The 25,066-nt window shown below is 31.9% G+C and overlaps 2 protein-coding genes across 3 annotated transcripts; one reads left to right on the top strand and one right to left on the bottom strand.

Moving 5' to 3' along the window:
• The first annotated feature begins 9,257 nt into the window (after positions 1-9,257).
• Positions 9,258-14,544, top strand: LOC120084009 (cytochrome P450 94B3-like). Its single transcript, XM_039039915.1, has 3 exons — positions 9,258-9,916; positions 11,332-11,627; positions 13,094-14,544. The coding sequence occupies exons 1-3, from the start codon at positions 9,398-9,400 to the stop codon at positions 13,827-13,829; spliced, it is 1,551 nt and encodes a 516-aa protein (XP_038895843.1). The 5' UTR covers positions 9,258-9,397; the 3' UTR covers positions 13,830-14,544.
• On the bottom strand, positions 14,390-17,825 carry LOC120084001 (SWI/SNF complex component SNF12 homolog). Of its 2 annotated transcripts, none has more exons than XM_039039908.1 (3): positions 17,632-17,825; positions 15,343-17,215; positions 14,390-14,943 (listed from the first exon to the last, which is right to left on the bottom strand). In XM_039039908.1, the coding sequence occupies exons 2-3, from the start codon at positions 16,911-16,913 to the stop codon at positions 14,871-14,873; spliced, it is 1,644 nt and encodes a 547-aa protein (XP_038895836.1). In that variant the 5' UTR covers positions 16,914-17,215; positions 17,632-17,825; the 3' UTR covers positions 14,390-14,870. The 2 variants fall into 2 exon arrangements, with proteins under 2 accessions (XP_038895836.1, XP_038895835.1); XM_039039907.1 differs by having other exon boundaries at positions 15,343-17,187.
• Positions 17,826-25,066: the final 7,241 nt, after the last annotated feature.

Here is a 25,066-nt window from a genome sequence, read left to right as displayed (position 1 = left end):
AGATACGTCTAGTGGAGAATTGATGTAAATGAAATTTACATTAAGTACCATGGAATAGGAAAAGAACTATGGCTTATATGTTTCATAAGATAAAATATTAAAACTATAGGTTATAAATATAGTATGATAAGTTGGTTATCATTTATATTTATAATAATATTAATTATTGGATAATTAATTCTTTTTCTTTTAAATAACCAAAGTATTGGGTGGTTATTGAATCATGGTAACCGTAAGTTTAAAAGGAAAATGGTTTTCCTATTTTGAAAATAAGTTTTACAAAAGAGTTTTTACAAAAGATTTGAAAAAGGTTTTGAGTTTTTTCTCTCGGCAAAAAGAAACTTACGAAGTCATGAAGTAAATACGGATTTACTAAACAACGGCTGGACGAGCTAAACGATCGTGCAATATTTACTAAACGATCGTATAGCTTTGCTCTACGATCGCTGGCCCAAAGTAAACGACTGTGTAGAGTCTGTAGGCGACAGACCGAGCTAAACGATGAGCTAAACGATCGCATAGCTTTTGCTAGACAATCGCTTAGCTTTATTTAAACGATTGGGCATCGACCTATATGATAGGTCTTCACCATCTCCCACTTGCCCAGTCATGTACGCGATCGATGTTTCCTTTGTTCGTCTGCTTCATACCAAGTTCGAACAGAGCCTACCCTCTGGATTCTCACACTGAGAATACCAAGGTAGCCTTGTTGGTGCTGTCAGACTCAACTTGACACCGTCGAGGTTTTCTGGAGGCCTTTCGTGGTGCTACGGAGGAGTTCATGACTGAGGAGATCGTTGAGGATGAGCGCGAAGTGTTTGTGCTGTGTTCATTGCTGTGTTATGGTCGTGTAGATCGAGCGTTCGAAGCTGCTGTTGTTCGAGCGGTCGTACACAAGGAGCGTGGAGACGCTTTTGCCTATGTTCGTACAGAGTTTGCTCTCTATACATTACAAGTGGATCTACAATAGAAAAAGAAGTGTAGATGGAAAGGTGCAAACATTTAAGGCGAGATTAGTAGCGAAAGGTTCTAGCCAGGTTGAGGGAGTGGATTATGAGGAAACTTTCTCGCCTGTTGTTATGCTAAAATTTATCCAAATTCTCTCGTTCATTGCCACATATTATGACTATGAAATATGGAAAATGGATGTCAAGATTACCTTTTTGAATGGTAATCTTGATGGGATAATCTACATGTCTTGGCCACATTTGAGTTTGTTCATGCTGTAATTTCTGCATTTGAATTGTATAACCGCTTGTTAGAAGTCGACTGTAAATATATGTTCATTCATTTGAGTTTGTTCATGTTGTAATTTCTGCATTTGAATTGTATAACCGCTTGTTAGAAGTCGACTGTAAATATATGTTCATTCATGATTGTAATTTGGAATAGTCTTGTTTTGCTGCTCATGGAAATCTCGAGTCCAATTTCCTTAAAAACACTCATTGTGCCATCGGCTTTTCGAATTTGGATTCACTGGCTTGTTCGAGGGTGAGAACAAGTGTTGCACAATCGCCTCGAGACCCTTACGAAAGTGCGGTTGTGACACCGTGCGCCCAGCTACCCATTAGCCTACCCATTTACTTGTCTTGATCATTTGATGCTTGGTAAACTAGTTTGAGTCCATTTAAGATTTTCGTGGGTTTTTGGCCATAAAATGAATAAATATGAACTCTAGGATGATTTAAGGGTATTTGAAGATAATTTAGGAATTACTGGAGTTATAGAATTGCTTAGGGAATAACCAAGAGTTATGGTCTAATTTTCAGGCCAAACAGAGATTGGATTGACTTATAAACCACTAGGAGCCAATCACTGACCGTTAGTGACAATTGTTTGAAAAATAAATTCTTTTATGGTTTATGAAATGATTTATTATGAAAATGAGTTTATGAACTTAGAATGATATGGTTTTGAGCATGATTTACCTAGTAAGAGTTTTATGATCTAATCTTAAAATGCTATGTTTTGAACACAATTTACTTGAATTGAGCTTTGATAGCCAATTATGAAATATTGTGTTTACAAAGGAAAAGAACTTGCTCTTCATGACATTATATCTTCTATGGAATGTTTATGAAATTGCCAAAGAGTGTTGTTAACCGTTTCTATTAAAGAAGAACAGTTTCAAACCATTAGGCTTTGTATCCTAGATATGATTGTCAGGCTTTCAGATACTCAAAAATAGAAGAAGGTATCTAGAAAGTTCAATATTTGAGTATGATATACATCTTTGGGACCCACCCTAGCACATATACAGGCTTTGGGCCGTATGAAAGGGTGCTAAGCCCTTTGGGAGCCTTCTATGTGCATGTATGAGAGCCATCGATATTGAATGTATTGAGTTTACTCTACATCAGCTAAGGCTAACGATCTTGAGAGTATTGAGCTTGCTCTACCTCAACTAAGGTTATTAATACAGGTTTAATGTGAGCTTTATAGATGCTGATGATATAAACCCGATTTACTATATTTTCATGGTTTCCTATTCTTAATGATTTTATACATGATTTATGAACTCTAAGTTTATGAGATGTTCTTCCAGATCATGGAAAGTTATCTTAAATCTTATATTGTTTATAAATGATTATACATTTAGCTCTTTTCAAAACCATCACTCACTAGGCTTTCTAACTCATCCTTTGCTATGTTTTCTTCTCCTAGGTAGGGAAAGAGTTCCTGGTGCTTAGCCTACACAAATCCAATTGCTACTGCATCAAGTTGTCAGATAGCTCAAGTTTTCTTAGGTTTTTGTATGTATATAATTTTGGTCTGGTTTGGCATGTATTTATAATCATCTAGAGTGGAGAGATGAGCTATTTGTTTGTACTTGTTGATATGTTTTATGGGATGTGAGAGGAGTTGGTTTTGTTTATATATATATATATTTGTAAATATCCATGTATGTATGGACCCATATGTAGATTATATGAAGTCCTTGATTGCATATGAGACTACGGGTTATGACGTGAATGCATATGCATATGTTGAATATCATGTTAAATAGGAAGTAGATGGACAATAAATGTCATAAGATGGTTGATGTTTACTATCTTCACAATCTTTCTAGGTTAATAAGGTAATTGGGAGGAGGTGTGACAGTTCTTGCTTTCTCATTATTCAAATATAGTATATTGTGCTCAGAAGGTTGGGGAGAAAAATATGTTCCTACTAACTCACTATTCAAATACAGTGTATTTTCAGAACTTGAACCAATAATAGAGACATGCTCAACAACTACACATATATCATTTTGGGGGCAGTCCGATAAAATAGACATCAACCACAAAATATCCTTATTTTCAACAATCTTAATGGAACTAAAATTGTTGGAACCATCCCGATACATTGTCAACCGAGATATAGTTTGCCAGAGGGAAAAAGCTTACCTTGGATAAAATGTTCCACAAATTATTGAAAGGATGAGTTTGATGAAATTTACGCCTCAATAACCCCAAAATCATGATAATGAGAATTTTCATCCCATGTACCATCAAACAAAGCCTACTTCTATAGTAACATTAACTAGAGAAGAAAGCACGTCAAACCAAAATTAAATTCTAAACTTATGTGTCGATAACAAACACTTTTTTTTTTTCAAAATATTGATTAAGAAAGATTTAGATTAATTTAAATTCGAAAAGAATAGGTATAAAATGTGAAGTTAGTAACAACCAAATTGAAAATTCGAAAATATGAAAAAGATAAAATTAATTTTGACAAAAAATATATAGAAAATAATGAAAAAATATTTAAATAAATCATATATGGTAATAAACATTTAAAAATATTAAAAAAATATTTTTGAAAAAGTAAAATTGAAAATTAGTTTGGACAAATCAGACACGATATTAGAATTTAAATTTATATTTTGGAGAAAAAATCAATAAATTTTTGTTAATCATTATTAATTCAAAAAGTAGCTATATAGAATTTAATTTACTAATATAAAATAAATTTCGAATTTAAATTTGGTGAAAAAAAATCAAGAAGGAATTATTAATTGTTATTTATTGAATCAGCTAGACTGCAATTTGATAACTAAAGCCTTAATAATTACAACAAATTTTTAAGAACACGAACCACAAAACCAACAATTCTATTAGGGACAAAACAGGAATTCAAAAAATATCCCACCCGTGATCTACACTTACTTTTTCAAAAATCTTATTATTTTTCAAACGAAACTTAAATCGTGTCTACATCATTCAATTTCTCCAAATTTTTAAAATCTAACCAACACACAATTAATAGTCGAGATCATGGTTAGGTTGCAACCACATCCAATAATAATTTCTCATATTTATTGCCAATGTCTTTATTTGATCCTTGGGCCGGGAAAAAGACAAGTGGAATAATGTGATCCTAGCCGTTGGATCAAGCAGTGGAGCTAAATTTTAGGGTTATGTTATAATTGATCGGACGGTGATTAGTAGTTGGATTGTGTTGAACATCATGGTCATAGCAGGCATGCCAGAGAACCACATATCCATATCCACTCCAACCAATCAACGTTCTTCATACCCCAAAAAAGAAATTATTTTTTTGTTATTGTTATTTATTATTAATTTATCTTCCTTTTTTTTCAATATAAAATATATATAATATTCATTAGGTCTTGCCAGCTTGACCGAAACATAATTTAAATCATTGGCTCTATATCATATTAGAAAAATGTAAAGTTTCATCTCAAAATTATTTGAGAAAATTTATAGTACTATGATAATATAAAAAAATTCAATTCACCGTTTGCCACAAAAGTAACATTGAAGAATTATGTGAGATTGATGAAATAAATGAACAATAAAATATTAAATCATTTAATGACATGTCAAAAAATGAATGGAATAAGTAGTTAGCATTATGATAGTACTAGATATTTTTCTGAATTGGTAATTATTATGAACTTTATTATTATTGTTATTATTATAAATTTATCAATTGAAATAGCTCATGTATCTTATAAAAGATGTGAGGTCGATTAATATAATTAAATTTATCATAACCTATCAATTTAAACTTTTGAGTTAATTAGTAATTTAATAAGATCTTCAATACCTACTTTTATTTAATGATATTATTATTTAATGTCATTTGATTGAATACCAATGCATCCTTTGTTTAGAAAGGATGTCACGAAGGGTTGCTGCCCTCCAAATTCAGGCATATGGTGGTACATGTATAGTGAAAGGGTTATACTTCCATTACCAACACACTTTGGACTCTCATCTAGAATACCTTGGTATTTATACCTTCTAGGCAATTCTCAATCTATTCATGTGAGACAAAACTTCTCACTCGAACTTTTCCTATCGGCCTAAGCCCAAAAGTCATTTCCAACATCCTTGTCATCCTAATCATCTAATAACATTGAGGATTTGATTTTGCATAATCACTTGCCCTGGAAAAAAAGGAAAAAGGAGGAAAAAAAAAACCCTAGTAGTCCATGGACTATATTTGTTGATGGAAAAATATGGACTATCACTTGACCTTCATGTGCCACCATGTTGAATTTGCATTTTGGGAAAGAGGTCACTTGCAAAATAATAATCAGAATAACACATAAGTGTGTTGTTTGCCATAGACACTTTGATGCTTAAGTTGATTTTTAACATAACGGTCAAAGCAAGCAATTTAGAAAAGAACCTGAACTTAATTATCTCAAACTTATCTATATGAAACTATCATGGTATATTGTTGGCGTCCAAAGAAAAGGAGCAGTGGCCTCGACCTCGAAGGTGGAGAGGACCAATGCTTTGTCTTCTTGTCTTTGACATTTGTCACAATGAGAAGGGCGAGTTGGTGTCGGCCTCCAAAGCGGAGGCGAGTCAATTGCTTCACCCACTCTTCATTGGAATCTTTTATAGACCTATTTCCTATCTTTTGCGGGTCCGTTTGATTTCTTCGCACAAGTTTGAAATTACCTACTATTAGATAACATGAGATTTCATCTCAAAATAAATTGAGAATGAGAGTGGTCCATCTATCTTTTAAACATGGTGAGATCCCTTAATTTTTCGAATGTAGATCTTTTATCATCCACAACAATATTTGTCAATATATCAAAATGCTAATTATTACATCTGTTAAAATGTATAAGTTTGAAAGTTCACCCATTTCCATAAACAAATACTAACATGAAAAACGATAAAATAAAATAAAATAGAAACATAACACTATGAGCTAAGTTTACTAGTTAATTAAGAAGATGATCTACTCTCTGAAGTATAAGGAATTCTGATGCTGGGGAGATATTTACAATACTAAAAACATTAATAATTAAAACACAAACAATAAATTTTATTTGAACCAAAATCACAACGAGAACTTGTGAACTTGGAAAGTTTTCCATGAAGTGAGAGATTTTTCTTAGTATTAATTATTAAAGCAGTACATACGGAACTATATGTGATATTGGGTAATTTTACTCTTTATATATTCAAGAGAAATTTAATCGGTCCAGATTAACTTTTGGTCCTTCAACTTTTATGAAATTAATAATTTAGTCCTTAAACTTTAATCAATAACGATTTAATCAATATACTTTCAAATTTATAACAATTTAATCCCTAATTTTAATAAATAACAATTTAGTCTTTGTACTTTATAATTTATAATTATTTAGTCTCTATCATAAATTTTTTTTTATCACAATTAAGGACTTAGTCTGTATAGCTTATAAATAAATTTGATTCCAAATAATCAATTTATCAATTTACACGTATAAGGAATTTTAATAAATCCTATTAATATTTTTCATGATAGGGACTAAATTATTAGAAATTGTAAAGTACTAGGACTAACTTGTTATCAACTCAAGTTGAGGAATTAAATTGTTTCATAAAAGTTCAAGGATCAAAATAGTTTTTTAATCTTGAAATTAGTTAAATATAATAATAATAATAATAATAATAATTTTTTCATGAAAAAGAAATACAATAGTGTAAATATGTTTCTAAAATGTATAGTAAAAATGTTAATAAATAATAAAAAGTTCTTGAAAAAATCTAACAATAAACTTAGGGGCCGTTTGGTCCTCTGAGTGAAGTTAATAAGTCTGGAATTGATAAATCTGTGTTTGGAAAAGTTGGAGTTACTTTCGATAATTGTGAAAAGTAGAGATAGAGGGGAAGATGAAGTTCATTGATAAATGTAAAAGTACAAAAAGAAGAAAAGACAAAGTTACTTGATAAATATGCAAGCTTTAATAGTATTTATTATTGAAATTGAGTTATTGATAGCATCGAAAATGTGCTATCTTCTTATACTTAACTCGGGGTTGTTTAACTACTTAATTTGGTTAAATTGATTATTTTGTAGGATTTGAGTGTACAAACAGTCAAATTAAGCATTCGGAAAAAAATGCATTAAAATAATGAAGTTAGGAGCCAAATTGAACAAATGAAGAAGGAATGACGAATTTTGCCTTGCCGAGCATCGCAATGCTCTTCATATGCTTAAGTCCAACGCTAGCTCAATGCTAGAAGACAAAATGCTCGGATGCAAGGTAGCGTTGTAACGCTCTGGAGATGTCACAACGCCACCGTCACATCGCTCGCTCAATGCTACACTTCAACGCTCTTAGACAGAATAGGCTATGTTGCAACGCTCTTCCAGAGCGAGCGTTGTGACGCTACGTAGTTTGACGGACGATTAACTCAGCGTGCGTGCAATCGAGCGTCAAGACAACGTTATGACACTTAGCACAATTGCGCTACACGTTGCAACACTATCCCTAGTGTTGCGACACTGCGACAAATCTATAAAAGGATCGTAAGGGGTTCAACCGATTACAACACAATTTACACTCGATTTTGAGTGTCGCCACCCTATTCCAGCTCGGTTTTAGCCTCCCTTTTCATCAAAATTCTACAATAATTTCTTCCCCTTTGAGTATTATATCGATTTTGAAGATGATTCGTGACTAAAGGATAAGAACTTAGCTTAGGTTTTGTAGTTTAATTTCGTTCCAATTCGATTCTTGAGACTTTGTTATCTAATTATGTGAGTTTATTTTGAATTTATGAGAATTTATCTTGTGCTTATTCTTCAATTGTCTTGTATGGGATAATCTGACAAATTAGCAATGCATATATAATTGATTGCTTTGATTGGCCCTAATTTGTAATTGTTGGGTAGTCGTCACCTAGAAGCAAGGGTTAAGTAAGTTTGTTGTGTTAAATTGGGATTCTATTTAGCAAACATTTACTTTCTAGCTTAGATAATTCTCGATCAATTAATCGGTTAGACATGGAAATCAATTATTTGGCTTAGTTTTGCCTTTAATCTTAATCCATGTTGATTGATTGATTAACTGAGGATTCTCGCTTTTCCTTTAGTTAACTTGATTTTATAGACTACCGGTTAGGATTCTAATCGAGTAGGCTAAGTTGCAATTCAAATTTCTCATGCATCTTTTGAATAATCTGTAATAGAATTGAAAAGGAATGAATTAAACTAGAACTACCCAAGCTAAGTATTTTGCTCAATTGATAAATTTTCGCATTCTTTCACATCATGCACTTTTCATTTTCTTGCAATTTTTATTCACAATTTTCACCCCTCCCCCCTCCTTTTTTGGTTACTTCATACAAGTATCAACTTTTTAGGAATCCAAATCGGCTCTGTGGTTCGAATCGGACTTGCCGCTTGTACTACTAGTTAGTATAAGTAGTTAGTTCGGTGCATATAAATATTATTTGTGTAGCACAGGTTCATGGACGATGATGAATTCGGCGGCCTATCAGTTATTTACCCTCAACTTAAGAAATTGGTGGACCAAATGATCTGTTATTAATAACTAAACCTCAAATTTATCAATGTACAAACACATTGTAATTGGACATTTAGGATGTATTTGAGGCACAGACTATCCTAAGACTATAATAATTACCTCTTGGTAGTAAATACTATTTTGTATTCTGGAATTAGCTACTGTCAATACTATTTCAAAACTCCTATTTGTCATAATATTTACTATTTGCTACAGTTTTTACTATTTTACATTAATAATTCTTTTTATTATTTGCTATAATGTTTACTATTTCATTCTCAAACTAAAATAGTTTATATCTCAAACACATACTATTATAATCCAAATTAAAATGATCTACACTTCAAACATAAATTATTATAATTAATCTATAATAACCAACTTTTTGCTCAAAACGTCTCTTTGAAATTTAAGGACCAAAATTTAACAATTTCAATAAAGTCTAGAGATAAAAATAGTATTTTAAGAATATATCAAGCCAAAGTCTTCCAATTATATTATAAAAAGATCACACACATGAAGAACTCGTACTTTAATTATCTCTCTTTTTTCGCAGTCTTATAATATATATATATATATATTATATATATTCCTAATTTCCGAATCGCATACTATCACCATTTCATGGGTATCATCATCTCTCTCTTCTCCATCTCTATTTTCGTCCTTTTCTTCTTCAGATTCCGGGCACTGTCCGGCGACCTTTCTACCCACTCTTCCCCGCCGACGTACCCTCTCGTCGGCTGTCTCCTCTCCTTCTACATTAACCGCAATCGCCTCCTGGATTGGTACACTGAACTCTTGTCGGAATCCACCACCGGCACTATCGTCATCTGCCGTCTCGGCTGCCGTCGGACGGTGGTGACCGTGAACCCGGTTAACGTGGAGTATATTTTGACGACCCATTTCCTTAATTTCCCTAAAGGGAAGCCTTTCACTGAGATCTTGGGCGACTTTCTTGGCTGCGGCATTTTCAACGTCGACGGCGATCAATGGCGAACGCAGCGGAAGCTGGCCAGTCACGAGTTTAGTGCCAAGTCGCTTCAGGAATTTATCGTCGAGACGTTAAAGTTGGAGGTCGAGATGCGGTTGCTGCCTGCCCTTGAGGCGTCGGCCCACGACGCTGCAGTCGTGGACTTGCAGGTAAGGGCGGAGCAAAGAAGGAAAAGTAGGGAGAGATGAAGTATACCACAATTATTTTGCTTTTTTTCGTCGTTTGATTTTTAGTTTTTTATTTTTAAAATTAATACTATTCTTTATCCATATTTTCTTTTAGTTTTTATTTTTAAAATCAATACTATTCTTTATCCATATATTTTTTTTAAAGCAAAAGAGTTTAAATTATTAGACAAATTTTAAAGACAAAAATACATTTTTACTATATTTTAATTTTTAAATTTTGACTTAATTTTTAAAAATATTTGTAAAAGATAAATAGCAAAATGAATTAGAATAAATGTTTATACGGTTTATTTTCAAAAAAAAAAATAAAAAAATCACATTCACATAATTATTTATTATTTATTTTGTACATTTTTAATCAATGTATCATTTTTAATAATTAAGGTCTCGTTTAATAATCATTTTGTTTTTTAAAATTAGCACTATTTCTATCTCTAAATTTCTTTTTTGTTATCTATTTTTTATCAATGGTTTAAAAAACTAAGTCAAATTTTGAAAACTAAAAAAAAGTAGCTTTCAAAGAGTTATTTTTATTTTTGAAATTTGGCTAAGAATTCAACCATTGTAAGAAATGTGGATGAAATAACCTTACTTTTCAAAAACAAAAACAAAAAGCCAAATTATTAATAAACGAGGCCTAAGTTCATTGTCCGCATACATAAATCAATTAGGGAATATATTATTGACATAGATTTGGTAGTGAATTAAGTTACTTTGAGAGGAAAATATGAAATGGTCTGGCATTTTCCTAAAAAGTTGGAGGAAGAGAACAAAAGAAAATTCTCTTTTTTAAATGGCTTATTCTTCTTCTTCAAGATTCTATTTCGATTTACAAAAATATCATGTCATATAAATACATCTGAATAACATAATTGACATAGTTAAAAATATATCGTTAATATGTGGGAGAGAATTAAAACTTTTTAAACGACAAAATTTAATTTCTAAAAAAACGATATGCTTTAAAAAAAAAAAAAAGAAAGAAATTATATAATTAAAAATTTACTCTTTTCCTCTTATTCTTTCCCTAAATCAAAACATCAAGTAAAAACATGAAAGTTTGCATCTAATTTTATAAAAGAAAATTACTTGATAGATCTTATATTACATTTATCTTTGTGTATTTTATCTTATTATCTAATTATAACTTGTCATACGCTAACTTTTCTCATTTTTTTTTTAAAATATTTTTAACTTTTTTATGTGTGATTAGAATAGGATGCACCAAGATTAGTGTATGTAGACGTTCCAATAAGTGAAAATCAACTTCATGAATACAAGACCTTTCATATCCGATCATTATGATTTACGTTAAATAAGTTGATGAATGAAGATAAATTTAATATTACATCTAATATGAACTTACATCATTGCAGGATTTATTGAGAGGATTTGCATTTCGAGTCATTTGTAAGATTGTTTTAGGGAGTGAAGAAGAGACGATTTTCACACTTGAAAAAAGCTTCGACATAGCGTCGGAGGTGAGCGCCGGGCGGGCAATGGAGCCGGTTTACGTGATATGGAAAATGAAGAGATGGTTTGGGGTTGGATCGGAGCGACGGCTGAAGACGGCAGTGGCGGAGGTTCACCGGAAAGTGATGAACATAATTGAGAAAAAAAGGAAGAAGATGAAGATCCATGATATCCATCACAGCGAAGATCTCTTGTCCAGGTAACCAACTACACGATCTTCAAATCATATATTAAAAATATTATTTCACACATGCAATTAATATATATTTCAAACAGAATATTTTACATTTTTGTGTGTACTTCTACTGCCTACTTTTTTAATTTAAAAAAAATTATAAAATGTTTTGAAATCTTGCTCATTTCTTTTTTATAATTTTTAAAAAGTTGATTTGATGGGCATTTTTATTGATGACTATAGGTTTCATTTTTATTGACTTTAGGTTTGATTTTAGTCTTTGATTTATTTTTTTTTCAATCTCTCTCTTTTTTTTTTTGGCTTGTGTTTGTTAATAGCCTTTTTTCTGTAAATGTTTCCAATAAGTAACTTTTGATTGTGTTTAAATTATACATTTTGTTGATTAACTTTGGAATTATATTTGGTCCCAAAATTTTACAACCACAAAAATTACACTCTAAATTGTGATATTTTTTAAATTTGATAAATTTACTAAACACAAAATTGAAAGTCTCTAGTTTTATTACACATAAAAAGATCATATTCATATATGTTAGATCAATTAATTTTTAAAAGTATTGAATTTGTTAAAACTTATTCGACACATATTGGATATTTAAAGACATTAAATACTTTTGAAAGTCTATGAACCAAATAGACACGACTTCAAAGTTCAAAAATTTTTTAAAATAATAATAACAATTTTAATATATTAGTTGATATTTAAAAAAGTAACTGATTATTTATTTATTTGTTCGACAACATAAAAGGAGCACATAACATGATAATAAGTTATTATTCTGCAAACTTCTATTGGTTTTTAGATATTATTTTAGTACCTATACTTTTAGTTTCAGTTTACTTTAGTTACTTTCAAAATGTTGTTTTTATACTTTTGATTTTTGTTCATTTTGATTATTGTTTATCAAATTTGGTTCATTTTGATATTTGAACTTTCAAAAAGTGATCATTTTGATCTTTTAAAAATGAAACAAAAAATGAAAATGAAGAGACAAAAAAATCACTTTTTAAAATAACAAAGATTGAATTATAAGGACTAAAATGAATATTTTAAAAATATAGGGACCAAAATGAACAAAAATTGAAAATATAGAAAACCAAAATAAAAATACAGTGACCAAAATAGTATTCAAACCACTTCTTTTCATTTCTCAAATAGAAAATTAAAATTAAAAATGTTATCGAATAAAAAAGAAGGGGCAAAAAACTTTCAAGTGAGGAAAGAGGCATAACTGCTCTAGGTCAAATTCCCTAAAATTTATTTGTCAAATTCATTTTCATCATTAAAATTGAAAATAAATTTTTGATTAAAAGACCATTTTAATCCATATTGATAATGAAACTTGTTTTTGCTTCAAAATTCAAAATGTGACTAATAGTTATACTTCTCTTCAATAAAAAGAACTTTTCATTGCCAACTTGTTGTCTGTCAATATTAAGCATGATGAACAAAATCTGCATTACGACAGGTTGATCTCGATCGGGCATGACGATGAGGTAATCCGAGACATGACCATTAGCTTCATCATGGCGGGTCGAGACACGACTTCAGCTGCAATGACATGGCTGTTTTGGCTACTCTCCCATCATCCCAACATTGAGAATCAATTAGTAGAAGAGATAGACTTGGAATCGGCATCATCAGTTGAAAAAAAATTGGACTACCAATCTCTTAAGGAGCTCAAATTTCTCAAGGCATGCCTCTGTGAAACCATGAGAATGTATCCACCAGTCCCATGGGATTCCAAGCATGCCATTGCCAACGACTACTTGCCCGACGGGACTCTCATCCGATCCGGAGATAGAGTGACATATTTCCCCTACGGGATGGGTAGAATGGAGGCTTTGTGGGGGAAGGACCAGTTCGAGTTCAAGCCCAGCCGATGGCTTCTCGAACAAGACGCGCATGGTGGCAGCCGGAGAAGAGGGGTGAAATTGGTCAGTCCATACAAGTTTCCAATATTTCAAGCTGGGCCAAGGGTGTGTTTGGGGAAGGAGATGGCTTTCCTTCAGATGAAGTATGTGGTGGCTTCAATTCTTGGCCAATTCAGAATCAAACCTATTGCAGGCGACCGCCCTGTGTTTGTGCCGCTGTTGACGGCACACATGGCCGGCGGCTTCAAGGTTTTGATTCAAAAGAGAGAGAAAGATGACAGACAAAGACGCAATTCAAGACAAACAAACAAAATTTTGAGAAAAATATAAACAATCAGAAGAGTCAACGATTCCAACACAGAATTGACAGACCAGAGTTGAAAAATATAGATTCCAAGTGTCAACAATTGATTGCCTGAATTCAGAGACCAAGAATACAAGATAGAATCAGAGGAACTCTTAATTTCACCATTTCTATTTACTTTGAAACAAAATTTGAGTATTTATATTCCTAATATTCACAGTAATTATGAAACGAATAAAAACTCTATTAACAAAGAAAAAAAAAGGATCATTCAAATCAATTAGATTAATCTCTTCTTTTTTATTTTTGAAGATTCCTTGCTGATTTTAATACATAAAAAGATAATCAATTGGCCTGAACTCACTGCAGGGAGACATCAGAACCACCCCTCATATGGGTCCCTCCAATTTCCACTTTCAAAAAAGATCTCAGCATTTAAATAATCTGGAGAAAATCTTCTCAACAAATAAAAAAGTCTTGGCTATACATCTATGTCAGCAAAACACTGACTGATTTCTATAAGATAATAGTATTAAATCGTTTCAACCTAATCGAGAAATAGATCGACAAGCTCGAATTACCTCAGTTGCACCTTTAAATATCAAGAAACATGATATTTGGTAAAGATAACAAACTACATGTCCAAGGAATGATTGTAAAAGTTCCAAGTGGAATTAACAAATCATGAACTTTCATCTTCACAAAGCTTTACCAGGGAGGAAAAAAAAAAAAAAAAAAAAATCTCAACTTTATATGGTTGCAGATTCTACTACAAGAAATATTCCATACTACAATAAAGGATGGTCTAAGAAAATGACTATGAAGAAACCATATGTTGTTCATGAAGCATTGGCATCACCAGCTAATTGATGATTAATGCTTGGCTTGGACTAAAGAGCATGTTTTGTGTTCACATACCATCTGCGCTAATGAAGCATTTGCACGGCATTGAAATGATCCGGTGTTTGCCACTAAACTAAAGGGTGTCATACATGAATCTTAGCATGCTAATCCAATGAAGCTCCCAACAAAAAATGGCAATCCATAGCAACTCAACAAGATCCCAGTCATGTACTTCCAGGCGCATCGCTCCCTGTGGCTGGTTTTCGATTTATGTACCGGATGACAGCATCTTCAACCCTGTTCAATCAACCATGAATTTAATCAAGCTCAAAATGATTAAAGGAATAAATAGGAAATCCCTAGCCCAATGAAAATTGTGTGAGGGCGCCAGCTAAAAACTTAAAAGAATAATCTCTTTTATTGAAAAAAGAAAAGAAAGAACAATATACAGTATAACTTTTATCAATGATGCAAAAACAGAACAGCTACAGAGGAGGGAAAGTTAGGAATATTCTTTCTGGGTTGAATTCACACACAGAAGCCGGTGAGAAACAAAAAAAAAAAAAAAAAAAGATAGTTGTTAAGAAAAAGAAAAAATAGAAAATTTCAAATCCACTGACATAACCTATGAATTGCAAATGATTAAATACGATGATAAGAAACATAGAGAACAGGTGAAATAGAGAACAAACATACCATGGTTGATTGAAGAAATCTGATCGTCGCTCCTTTTCAGCATTTCGACTAGCTTCTCCTGCAAGAAGTTTCAGATCCTTGCTTTGAGATTCAATCAAGGCATCAATAAACTCCACTGGTGACTGACTGAACCCAAGGAAAAATGCACGTCTCCGTCGATGCTCGTGAATTTTCCTTATAGCGGTACAAATTGCTTCATCACATGCATCAATCTCCTTGTTCTTCTCTGCATTGGCTAATAGAGCAGACAATTCCCTGTGAATTGGGAAAGGCACATCGACCAACACATCGTAACATGCTGTACCTACTGGACTATTCCCCGAAAGCTTAATCTTATGCTCCAGATGTATAGGCTGTGGAGGAAACAAGTGTTGTGATATTCTCTGTGAAACCATTGTGAATTTCAATTTGTCTTCCCCAAATACCTTCTGGAGAGGTGGATCACAATGAAAGAAAGATGGATCATTGGGATTCTGAAGTTTCCTAGCCTTTACATAATGCCAGATTGCAGCTATAATTCTTGGGCGAGTATCAACTTCAATACCAAGAACTTCCATCAAAGCAGGCGACAACTTGAATTTCTCTGGAATATAATTCATTTCTAACCGAATATTAACTGAAAATTCTTTATCCCCTTTTCTCTTTACCTCAAAGCCCTCATGAGGTGCAGGTGATCGAGCATTCTCCCATACTATGATGTGACTATCTGGATATAACCTCTGGTCCAAGGAAATTGTTACTCTCTTGAAGAAAGATGAAAATTTAGGGTACAAAGGGTTTGATCTTTGTACCAACCCAGGATGATCGGGATCTATCCCATCTTCCAAGATCCTACCTATTATCTTAAGAGTCCAGGTAGGAGGATCGGCATTTGGTTTTTTGGGTACTGTGTTAACTTGATTTGCAAATGTGTTGAAGACATAAATTCGAAGAGTTTTCTGAATGCAAGGTGGGTTTTTAAGCGCCTCATGGATGTCAACTTTCTTTCTTGCGAGAGCAGCATCAACACGAGACTCAAACTCAAGCAGCTGAGTGTAGAGAGCAGATTCGGGCAAAATTGCAGCAACTTTATCTTGAAGCTGCTTCTCAGGCAACTTCTGCTTCTTTTTGCGAGCAGCGGGCGTGATTTCCATTGTTTTCAACGGCGAAAATGTGGTACCAGGAGAAAGAATAGGAGGCCGAACTGGCGGCTTTTGAGGAATTCGCTTCACACCAGCAAGACCCGGTGTGGAAAATCCTGGTGAAGGCGAACCCATGTTCCCACCACCAACATTCTGGCTCTGAGTTAGGGACAGCCCTTGAGCTTGTAATTGAGCTTGAAACTGAGCGTGAGCTGCCTGTGCTTGAGCTTGGGCATGAGCGTGAGCCTTTAATTGAGCTTGAGCAAGAACCTGAGCAGTGCACAGCGGAAATGGATTTTGAAACCCAGCTCCTAATTGAGCTTGAGCTTGCGGCTGAGAAAACGATGTGGAATTTGCTGCCATAGATGGCGGAACCATCCCAGAATTTCCAAAAGGCGATGAAGAAGCCCCCCCAAGGCTCTTCGGTGGGTTATTATTGTTAATAGACATTACTATCTAACCAATTACTCCAACCAGAACAGTTGCAAACCAACAAAATCTCAAACCTCTACTATAACATTGCCCCCTCAAGTCCAGCCAGAAGAACCTCAAAACCCCCTAAACAATCAAGCGTATCTCGAACTTTTGATCCAATACACAAAACAACAGGAAGAAGAAAAATACCTACCAGTACAAAATTCCCGCTTCTTCGAAGAAATAGACCAGCAGCAGCAGAACCCAAACCTCAAAATTCCAGCAAATGGAGTCGAGCGTAGCGAAAACCCTAACATTACATCGAGACGTCAAAAACCCTAACCCAAAACAAACAGTCCGCAAGAGGAGAAATGATGCCAATCATGAAGGAAATCGATCAAATTACAAGACCCACATTACAAAAACGAAAGGGGAGGTTGGATTGAAGGGTTTGGGGATGAAATTCAAGAAAAAAAGAAAAAAAAAAAAAAAAAAAACAGAATGGGTCAAAATTAAAATTGAGAAAAAACATAGAGAGGGAAGTGGAGTGAATAGAAGGGCTTACAGTGAGAGATGAAGGAAGTAACTGGAAGTACAAGACCCACATTACAAAAACGAAAGGGGAGGTTGGATTGAAGGGTTTGGGGATGAAATTCAAGAAAAAAAGAAAAAAAAAAAAAAAAAAACAGAATGGGTCAAAATTAAAATTGAGAAAAAACATAGAGAGGGAAGTGGAGTGAATAGAAGGGCTTACAGTGAGAGATGAAGGAAGTAACTGGAAGTAGAGCTTTCTTCTCTTAACTAAGAACAGAAACAGAATGAAAATGGCGGAAAGGTGAGAGAAGCGAGAGAAGAAAGAGAAGGCGCTTTCTCAATGGCTTCCCTCTTCTCACAGTCTTTCTCTGTTTTTCTTTACAACCAAAATTGATTTTTTTTTTTTTTTTTTTTTAATTTTCTCACTGAAATAAATTAAAGAAAAATGGAAACTTAAAGGGTAAAATTGTCCACCGACTCGGGTTCCGACCCACTCGAGTAATAAACTGAACCGATTATTTAAAACTTTTAAAATAAGAATAATCACTATCATTTAGACAAATAATAAAAAAGATACTTTTGAATTATAGCAAAATATATGAATGTTATGTAAATCCAATTTTCTGAAATTTTAAAATATCCTCATCGTCTCTTTTAATTATAGTGTACTTAATTTGATATATTTATTAATAAGACTGTAATTAATTGTTCAACTATATATCCCAATAGATTTTCAAGATTACCAAGATCATCATTCCAAGTAGATAATTTGTCATAAATCTCGTGATTTAATAGTTGTTTTAAATTTTTGTTATTCTTGTACGTCAACTAATTTTAAAATCTTATTTCAAAATTTAAAATATCATATTATATTAATTATTCTAAATGTGATTTGTTATTTTTATTATAATTTCTATTAATTTTAATTAAGATGAACGGGTGTTAATTTATTTTCAACATTATAATTATTATTCTTTTATTTTAAATATAAAATATTAGAATACAGCATGTAGCCCTAGCTTCCTTCATTCTAGTACGCTCTCCATAAATCCCAGTAGACTTTCAACGTCAACTAAGATATCATTTCAAGCGGATAATTTGCCATAAATTTCATGATTTAATAGTTATTTTGAATTTTTGAATAAGATTTAATAGTTGTTTTGAATTTTTTATTTTTATATATCAACTAATTTTCAAATCTTGTTTCAAAATATAAAATATCATATTATATTAATCATTCTAATTGAGATTCGTTATTTTTATTATACTTTCTATTAATCTTAATTAAGATTCACTAGTGTTAAATTATTTTGAAAGTTATATTTATTGTCCTTTTGTTTCAAACATAAAATATTATAATACAATACGTAGCCCTAGCTTTCTTCATCCACGTACTAAACTCTTTCTTGTCATGGCTGTTCAACGATTAAGAGCTTTGTTCAAGGGTGATTGGGATGAAAACAATCACTATCATGACTTCCGATTTATTGAAGTTTCTAGTGCTTCAAACACATCTTTTTCAATTTTCATCTTTTTTTATTGATTTCATTTTTTATTCTCAATCGACGATAAGTCTATTTTAGAGGCTTGACTTAATCAATCAAATTCACGGGTGCATAGAGAAAATGCTCGACTTAATCATCCATCGACCAAGAGTTCAAGTTGCAAAGTCTCTTCTTTTCAAAGTGATTCCTATCAAGCCATTATAAAAATGTAGTCCAAGCATATGGACAGTGTTGATATTAATCCGTTTGTCTTAGGGTTGACCCCAACTTGATAGATTCAATTAAGGAATGATGTATCATCGTCGAATATTATTTGTTTCTTTTCTGTCCATGAGATCTCCACGATTGACATCAACACCATATCATAATTGGTTAGTAATTTCATGATTTTTAATTGAGATTTTGATACTTCAATCTAAATCCGTTTCTTTTTTCATGAATGCAATTATTTAGATAAAGTTTTTATCAGTCTAGCCCTCACTTTCTAAACTGATATTTTAGGTCTAGATAAAGAAAAAGTCATTGTTACTAATTTTGGGTAAGTTCAAAAGCGATTTAGATAGATTTGGTTAATTGATTTTTTTCAAAAGCGATTAGATAGATTTGGTTAATTGATTTTTTTCAAAAGCGATTAGATAGATTTGGTTAATTGATTTTTGATTGTAGTGTATTTGTAGTTTAGTGTATTTGTTGGGTGTAGTTTGGACAGTTTATTTGCAAGTCACGTAAATATCTTATCGAAAGTATCCAAAACTTTCAAAAGACTTTTATGACTACAAAACCTTCATTCGAATTACAGTGTAACTATTTTTTTCCTTTGCACGTTTCTTTTATCATACATCTTTATTTTCTCCTAAAATATTTTCCCTCCTTTAAATCATCAAATCATGTTGTTATTTTTTGTTCAAATATCATTTTAATTATTTGTTGGTTTTTTAAAACTTTTTTCAGCTTATTTTATATTTCTGCATTTTGATTTTTTAATTAGTTTGAAAATTTTATACAATCAAATATTAGGTTTTCTTAATTAGTTTGAAAAATTTAGAGCGAAGAGTGAAGACAGACCAATCGCATTTAAAGTACGATGGAGGAAATTATGTTTGCAATGATAGATTCAGAGACGGTAATTCTACTCACAACATCACCATTGTTAGGAGTTGAGATCGACGACGGAGCATGTGTTTATAGGAGTTGAGATAGAAGGAGATGGAACTGGAGTGGTCACTAGTGGTTCTCAATGAGCAATAAATGAAGTCAATGGAGAAGGAGTCGAAGTCGAAGCTGATGTGAAGTATTGGTGGAAGGAGAGGGGGCCATGCCTGACGGAGCAAGAGATGAAGAGAAAATTCAAGTTAAAGGTCTCACCATTGTTAGTGGAGAAGTCGATTTCATAGAGAAAAATGGCGGCAACTTGGTTGGAGAAGAGGTCGGTGCGAGCATGGCCAACTGATGGTATTTAGATGTTTGTTTTAATTACAGTGTAATTACGAATATTTCTAATAAGTCAATTGCAATATCATCTGTATGGCTAAGGATAGTTTAGCCTTTTATAAATTCGTTTATTTTTTTTTAATTTTTATTTCGTTATAATTTTTACGAATGAAATGTTAATTTGGTATTTTTACAAATGAAAAATTAAAATCTGTCATCCTTCTTGTTAGCCCTTTAAAATATTTTTTGCAAAACTAAAGATCCCTATCATTTTTTTTTTTTTTAAAAAAAACAAAATAAAAAAAGCTAACTTATGCCATTGGTTTCTATTTTAATTGCAACATTTTGAAAGTTGATTTTTGCTCTTAAATTTTAACGAGGTTGCTAAAAAATTTAAGGGGTGTTTGGAGCGTTGAATTGGTTATTATAGTTAGTGAGTTATATTAATATGTATTTGGAGTCTAAACTATTTTAGTCTACATTATAATAGTTTATGTTTGGAATGCAAACTATTTTAGTTTGGGTAAGAAATAGAAACATTATAACAAAGGGAAATAGATGATGAGTAAGAATGGTAAACAAGATAGATTTAAAATAGTAATACTATAGTAATTGTAACTTATAATAGTTGAAAATACCAACTATTGTGAATAGTGCCCCAATCGTAGAGTGAGCTATATTTGAAGTTGGAGTCTAAATACTCTCTAAACTTTTCATAAATAAATTAAGAGATTGAGAATAAGATTAAGACTATGGTCCATTAAAAAGCCGTTATAGATATAAGGACACCTATTCCGATATGAAAAGTCGATAAAAATCCCTCCCACTCTCACAATTGTTCAACTAAAGAAAGCTATTGAAATGTCAAGGACAAAATTCAAACTAACCAAAAGCTTTTTTTTTTATGGCCAAAAGATATATACATATATTTCTTTTAGAGTATTTTACATCACAAATTTGAGGGTGAGATTCAAACTTGAATTTAAATTTTTTTTATAGCAAAATAGAATCCTCTCACTCAACATTTAATCTCATTTGCCAACATGAGTTTGCTCCCCTAATTAAGGTTACCTTCAACTAAGAAGTGAGATGTTGGAATTTCTTATCTTATTTGTCTAACTAAAAAAAATTAATATCATTTGATATTTATTTTAAAAAGTAGTTTGATAATATATTATATAATATAAATTCGTTGTAATAGATATATTATGTATGTCTCTTTTTATTTCAAGTTGAATTTCATAAGAGATGCAAACGATCTATCCCAACATTCTTTGATTATGGAGATTTGAAGTTAATTAGTTTCTATTTTATTATCTAGTGATATTTTTGATCTATGAGAATTGATTAAGATTTTAATTAGTCTCCAAAATTTAAAATTAATTTCTCGAATTGACTGATTATTAATCTAGTGGAATGATAATGTAAAAGCTTAAATATGTACTTTTTAGAGATCAATTCAAAATCTTATAAATCAAAGCATCACTGTTGAAATCTTAAAAGTGAAATAGAAAGTGAATTTAAATCTCAGAGACATGAATATTAGTCTTGAAACTAACCAAATAGAGAACCTAACTTCAAAATTTAGTGTGTTTTACCAACATGGATATATGTTTCAAAATGATTTTTATTCATTTAGGACCATAAGTTCATTTATACACATTTTTAAAGATATCAGCACCATTTTAAAACAAAATGATAGCAGAAAAAAATATCCAAAAATTTGTAGCATAAAAATTTAAAATGACTATGACTCCATTTGGGATTGTTGTAGTTTTTAAAATAATTGTTGTCAATTGTACTTTTTGTAAATTTAACTTTAATATGAAATGTAGCAGTGTTTGGTAAATTTCAACTTTATATTTGAATAAGTTTGTTACATGTGTTTGGTAAATAAATATTAAATTATCGTGTTTTAGATATAATGATTAAAATGAATTTAATATTATTATTTTTTATAATTTATAATTATTAAGTAATTGTTTAAAATAGATGTATAAAATAAGATTTAATTTTAAGCGCTAAATTTAAAATAAATAACAGATTTTAAGAAGTGTGTGAAATAAACATGTGATTTAAATGTAATATTAATGTAATATTAGTAGATTTAATCATATTTTGTTTTATGAAACACAAAAAATTAAGATTTTATTATAATCACTTCTCTTCCTCTCAAAATCAATCCCCAAGTCCATGACAGGTTTGAAAATTATTTTGAAATTGTCAAAAACACTTTTGACATAATTAAAATCGTTCTAAAACATGTATCTAATAATTTAAAATCAATATTATGTTTGGTTTTATACTTTTAAATGTGAATTTCATATTAAAAATTGATTTTGAATGATTAAAGATATATTTAATAATGGTTTTCGTATAGCCAAATCCACTTTTGCCAATACCACCCTCACTTTTCTTCATAAATTTGTTGGTTGTCAAATTTTGAAATTAATTCTAGAAAAATATAAATTTATTTAGAATTGATTTTTGAAGAGCTAGTTGAAATGCGCTTTTAGTGTGATGATGAGGATAATCACCCCCATAAAATTTGTCCCACTTTTTTTAAGTAAAATTTGCCCTCCTCATGTATTGATCATTTTTTAAATAAAAAAATACTTTTTAAAAAGTAATTCTAAAATCACTTAAACCAAACATAATAATTCAAAATTATTTTTAAATATATGAAAATTACTTCTAAAATTTAAAATCAAACATCAATATGATTATAACAAATATAATAATTCAAAATCATTTCTAAACATAATAGTTCTAAATCATTCCTAAATATATGAAAATCGCTTCTAAAGTTTGAAGTCAATATGATTGTAATAAATATAATAATTCAAAATCACTTCTAAATATATAAAAATCACTTCTAGAAGTTGGAATAAAAGATCAATATGATTTTTATCATATTTGAAAAGCACTCACAAACATCCCCTACAACTTTTATCACATAATTTTGTTTCCCAAAAAAAAAGAAAAAGAAAAATCTTCTATAACATAATCAATCAAACACCAAACAATGATCACCCTCTGCCCTGGCGCAGAAGCTTCTTCCCTTACTTTACCTTAGTTAACATGTTCCATTCACAAACATATAGCAAGCTCCCCATCAGTATATTTCAACATTACTTTTCACATTAGAGTTTCCATAGTCTTATCAACAACAACTCTATTTTGGACTCGGCCAATCCCAAAGGATACCAGCAACACACTCAAACCACTGCGGGCCAACACAGCAATAATACTTCTAAATACAATCTGTAGTGTCAACTTTCCACACAAAGGATCTTCCACAAAATAATAATATTAATAACAACCTTCTTGAAAATTTTGACCAAGAAAGGCCACATAACTCAAGAAACAAGAAACCAGAGGAAAAGCTCCTTGAAGGGCTAGAGCCCTAAAACCCAACATCTCTTCTCCTTGGACTCGTGCAAGAGTTGCAACAACCAATGGAGGACCGCCATATTTACAGCTTCTCTATCCGTAAATGGACGACTGAAATCCAAAGAGACCGAAGATGAAGCCGAAAGGAGAGTCTAAAGAGAACACATAGCAAATAGGGTAATCTTCCACCCAACAGTCCTCACTTCCATGCCTAATGCAATTGATGTCGTCCCCAAATGATTCTTCACATCAAACAATTTCTCTTAGACAGAGGGCTTAAACCCTATCAACATCAGTTTTGATAAACGCACCAAATTGTAATAGAATTCGTCAATTTGGGTACATATTGAAAGAAATCCCAAACTATAGTGAAACATTGCAACAACAATGAAGACTGTTGATTCACTGTTGTAATGCAAGCATGAGCAATACAAGTAATAATATGTCAACGAGGTTAATTCGACCAACTATTGTAGAATGATTCTTATTAAATAAATGTGACCTTAATTCCTTCTATAACTAATTTCACAGGAATCCTCTCTCACTATTTTAAAACAAAAAGAAAAGAGATGGACCATTTCCAAAATCCAAGCATCAATATGCCAATTCTGTTGACTTCCATGACATTATCACCTTGCAACAAAATGTTGACTTCCATGATATTATCAACAACATGTTCTATCAGATAGGTCGATTATTTCAATATACCTATGATTCCACTCTTGGTGAAGTTCCAAATAGGATTTGAGGTTATGAATATCAAATGGTTCTTCTATTAAACAATTTCTCTCAATGAGATGGGTTAACAATGACTTCCTCAACAATGCTCAGTAGGTAGGATTGGTTTTACCATATCCCTTAAATCTAAGAACTATATTGCAATCCTTCTATGTTTTATCTACTAGATAGAGAACTAATGGAACAAAATGGGGCAAGGGGGACTATACTTCTCTAGAAAGAAGAAAGTGATACTTGCAAACCTGTGTCCTGTGACAGCCAAAAAGGTGGAGTTTCTTCTTCCGTGCTGTCAAAAGTACGAGATGTAGCAAGTTAGTGCTATTTGAGATCCTACTTGACTTCTTCATATCTAGCATTAATGATGCAAAGGCAAAAAGATGCTAGACAGAGAACACGATTAAATAATCTACGAGTTTATTACTTGAACAGCTGAACTTATAGAGCAGATCCTATTCAAGTAAATGTCAGGGCCCCACATGCTCATACTCAACATCTTCATAAATATCAAAGACATCCATGGATACATGAAAGATGTAGAATGTGCGTCACAATTCAGTTTGGGGTGGGAGAGGGAGGGTCCCTCCGACC

Source organism: Benincasa hispida, chromosome 1, assembly GCF_009727055.1.
Source record: "Benincasa hispida cultivar B227 chromosome 1, ASM972705v1, whole genome shotgun sequence".
Classification (NCBI taxonomy): Eukaryota; Viridiplantae; Streptophyta; class Magnoliopsida; order Cucurbitales; family Cucurbitaceae; genus Benincasa; species Benincasa hispida.
Note: the sequence above shows the minus strand (reverse complement) of the source record. Positions and strands in the feature narration are given on the sequence as shown.

Excerpts from the sequence above, each read along its gene's own strand:
- LOC120084009 (XM_039039915.1), top strand. The coding sequence starts at position 9,398 with ATGGGTATCATCATCTCTCTCTTCTCCATCTCTATTTTCGTCCTTTTC. Across the intron at positions 9,917-11,331 it reads CTGCAGTCGTGGACTTGCAG|GATTTATTGAGAGGATTTGC; the intron begins GTAAGGGCGGAG and ends ACATCATTGCAG. Across the intron at positions 11,628-13,093 it reads AGCGAAGATCTCTTGTCCAG|GTTGATCTCGATCGGGCATG; the intron begins GTAACCAACTAC and ends GCATTACGACAG.
- LOC120084001 (XM_039039908.1), bottom strand. The coding sequence starts at position 16,913 with ATGTCTATTAACAATAATAACCCACCGAAGAGCCTTGGGGGGGCTTCT. Across the intron at positions 14,944-15,342 it reads GATTTCTTCAATCAACCATG|GGTTGAAGATGCTGTCATCC; the intron begins GTATGTTTGTTC and ends TTGATTGAACAG.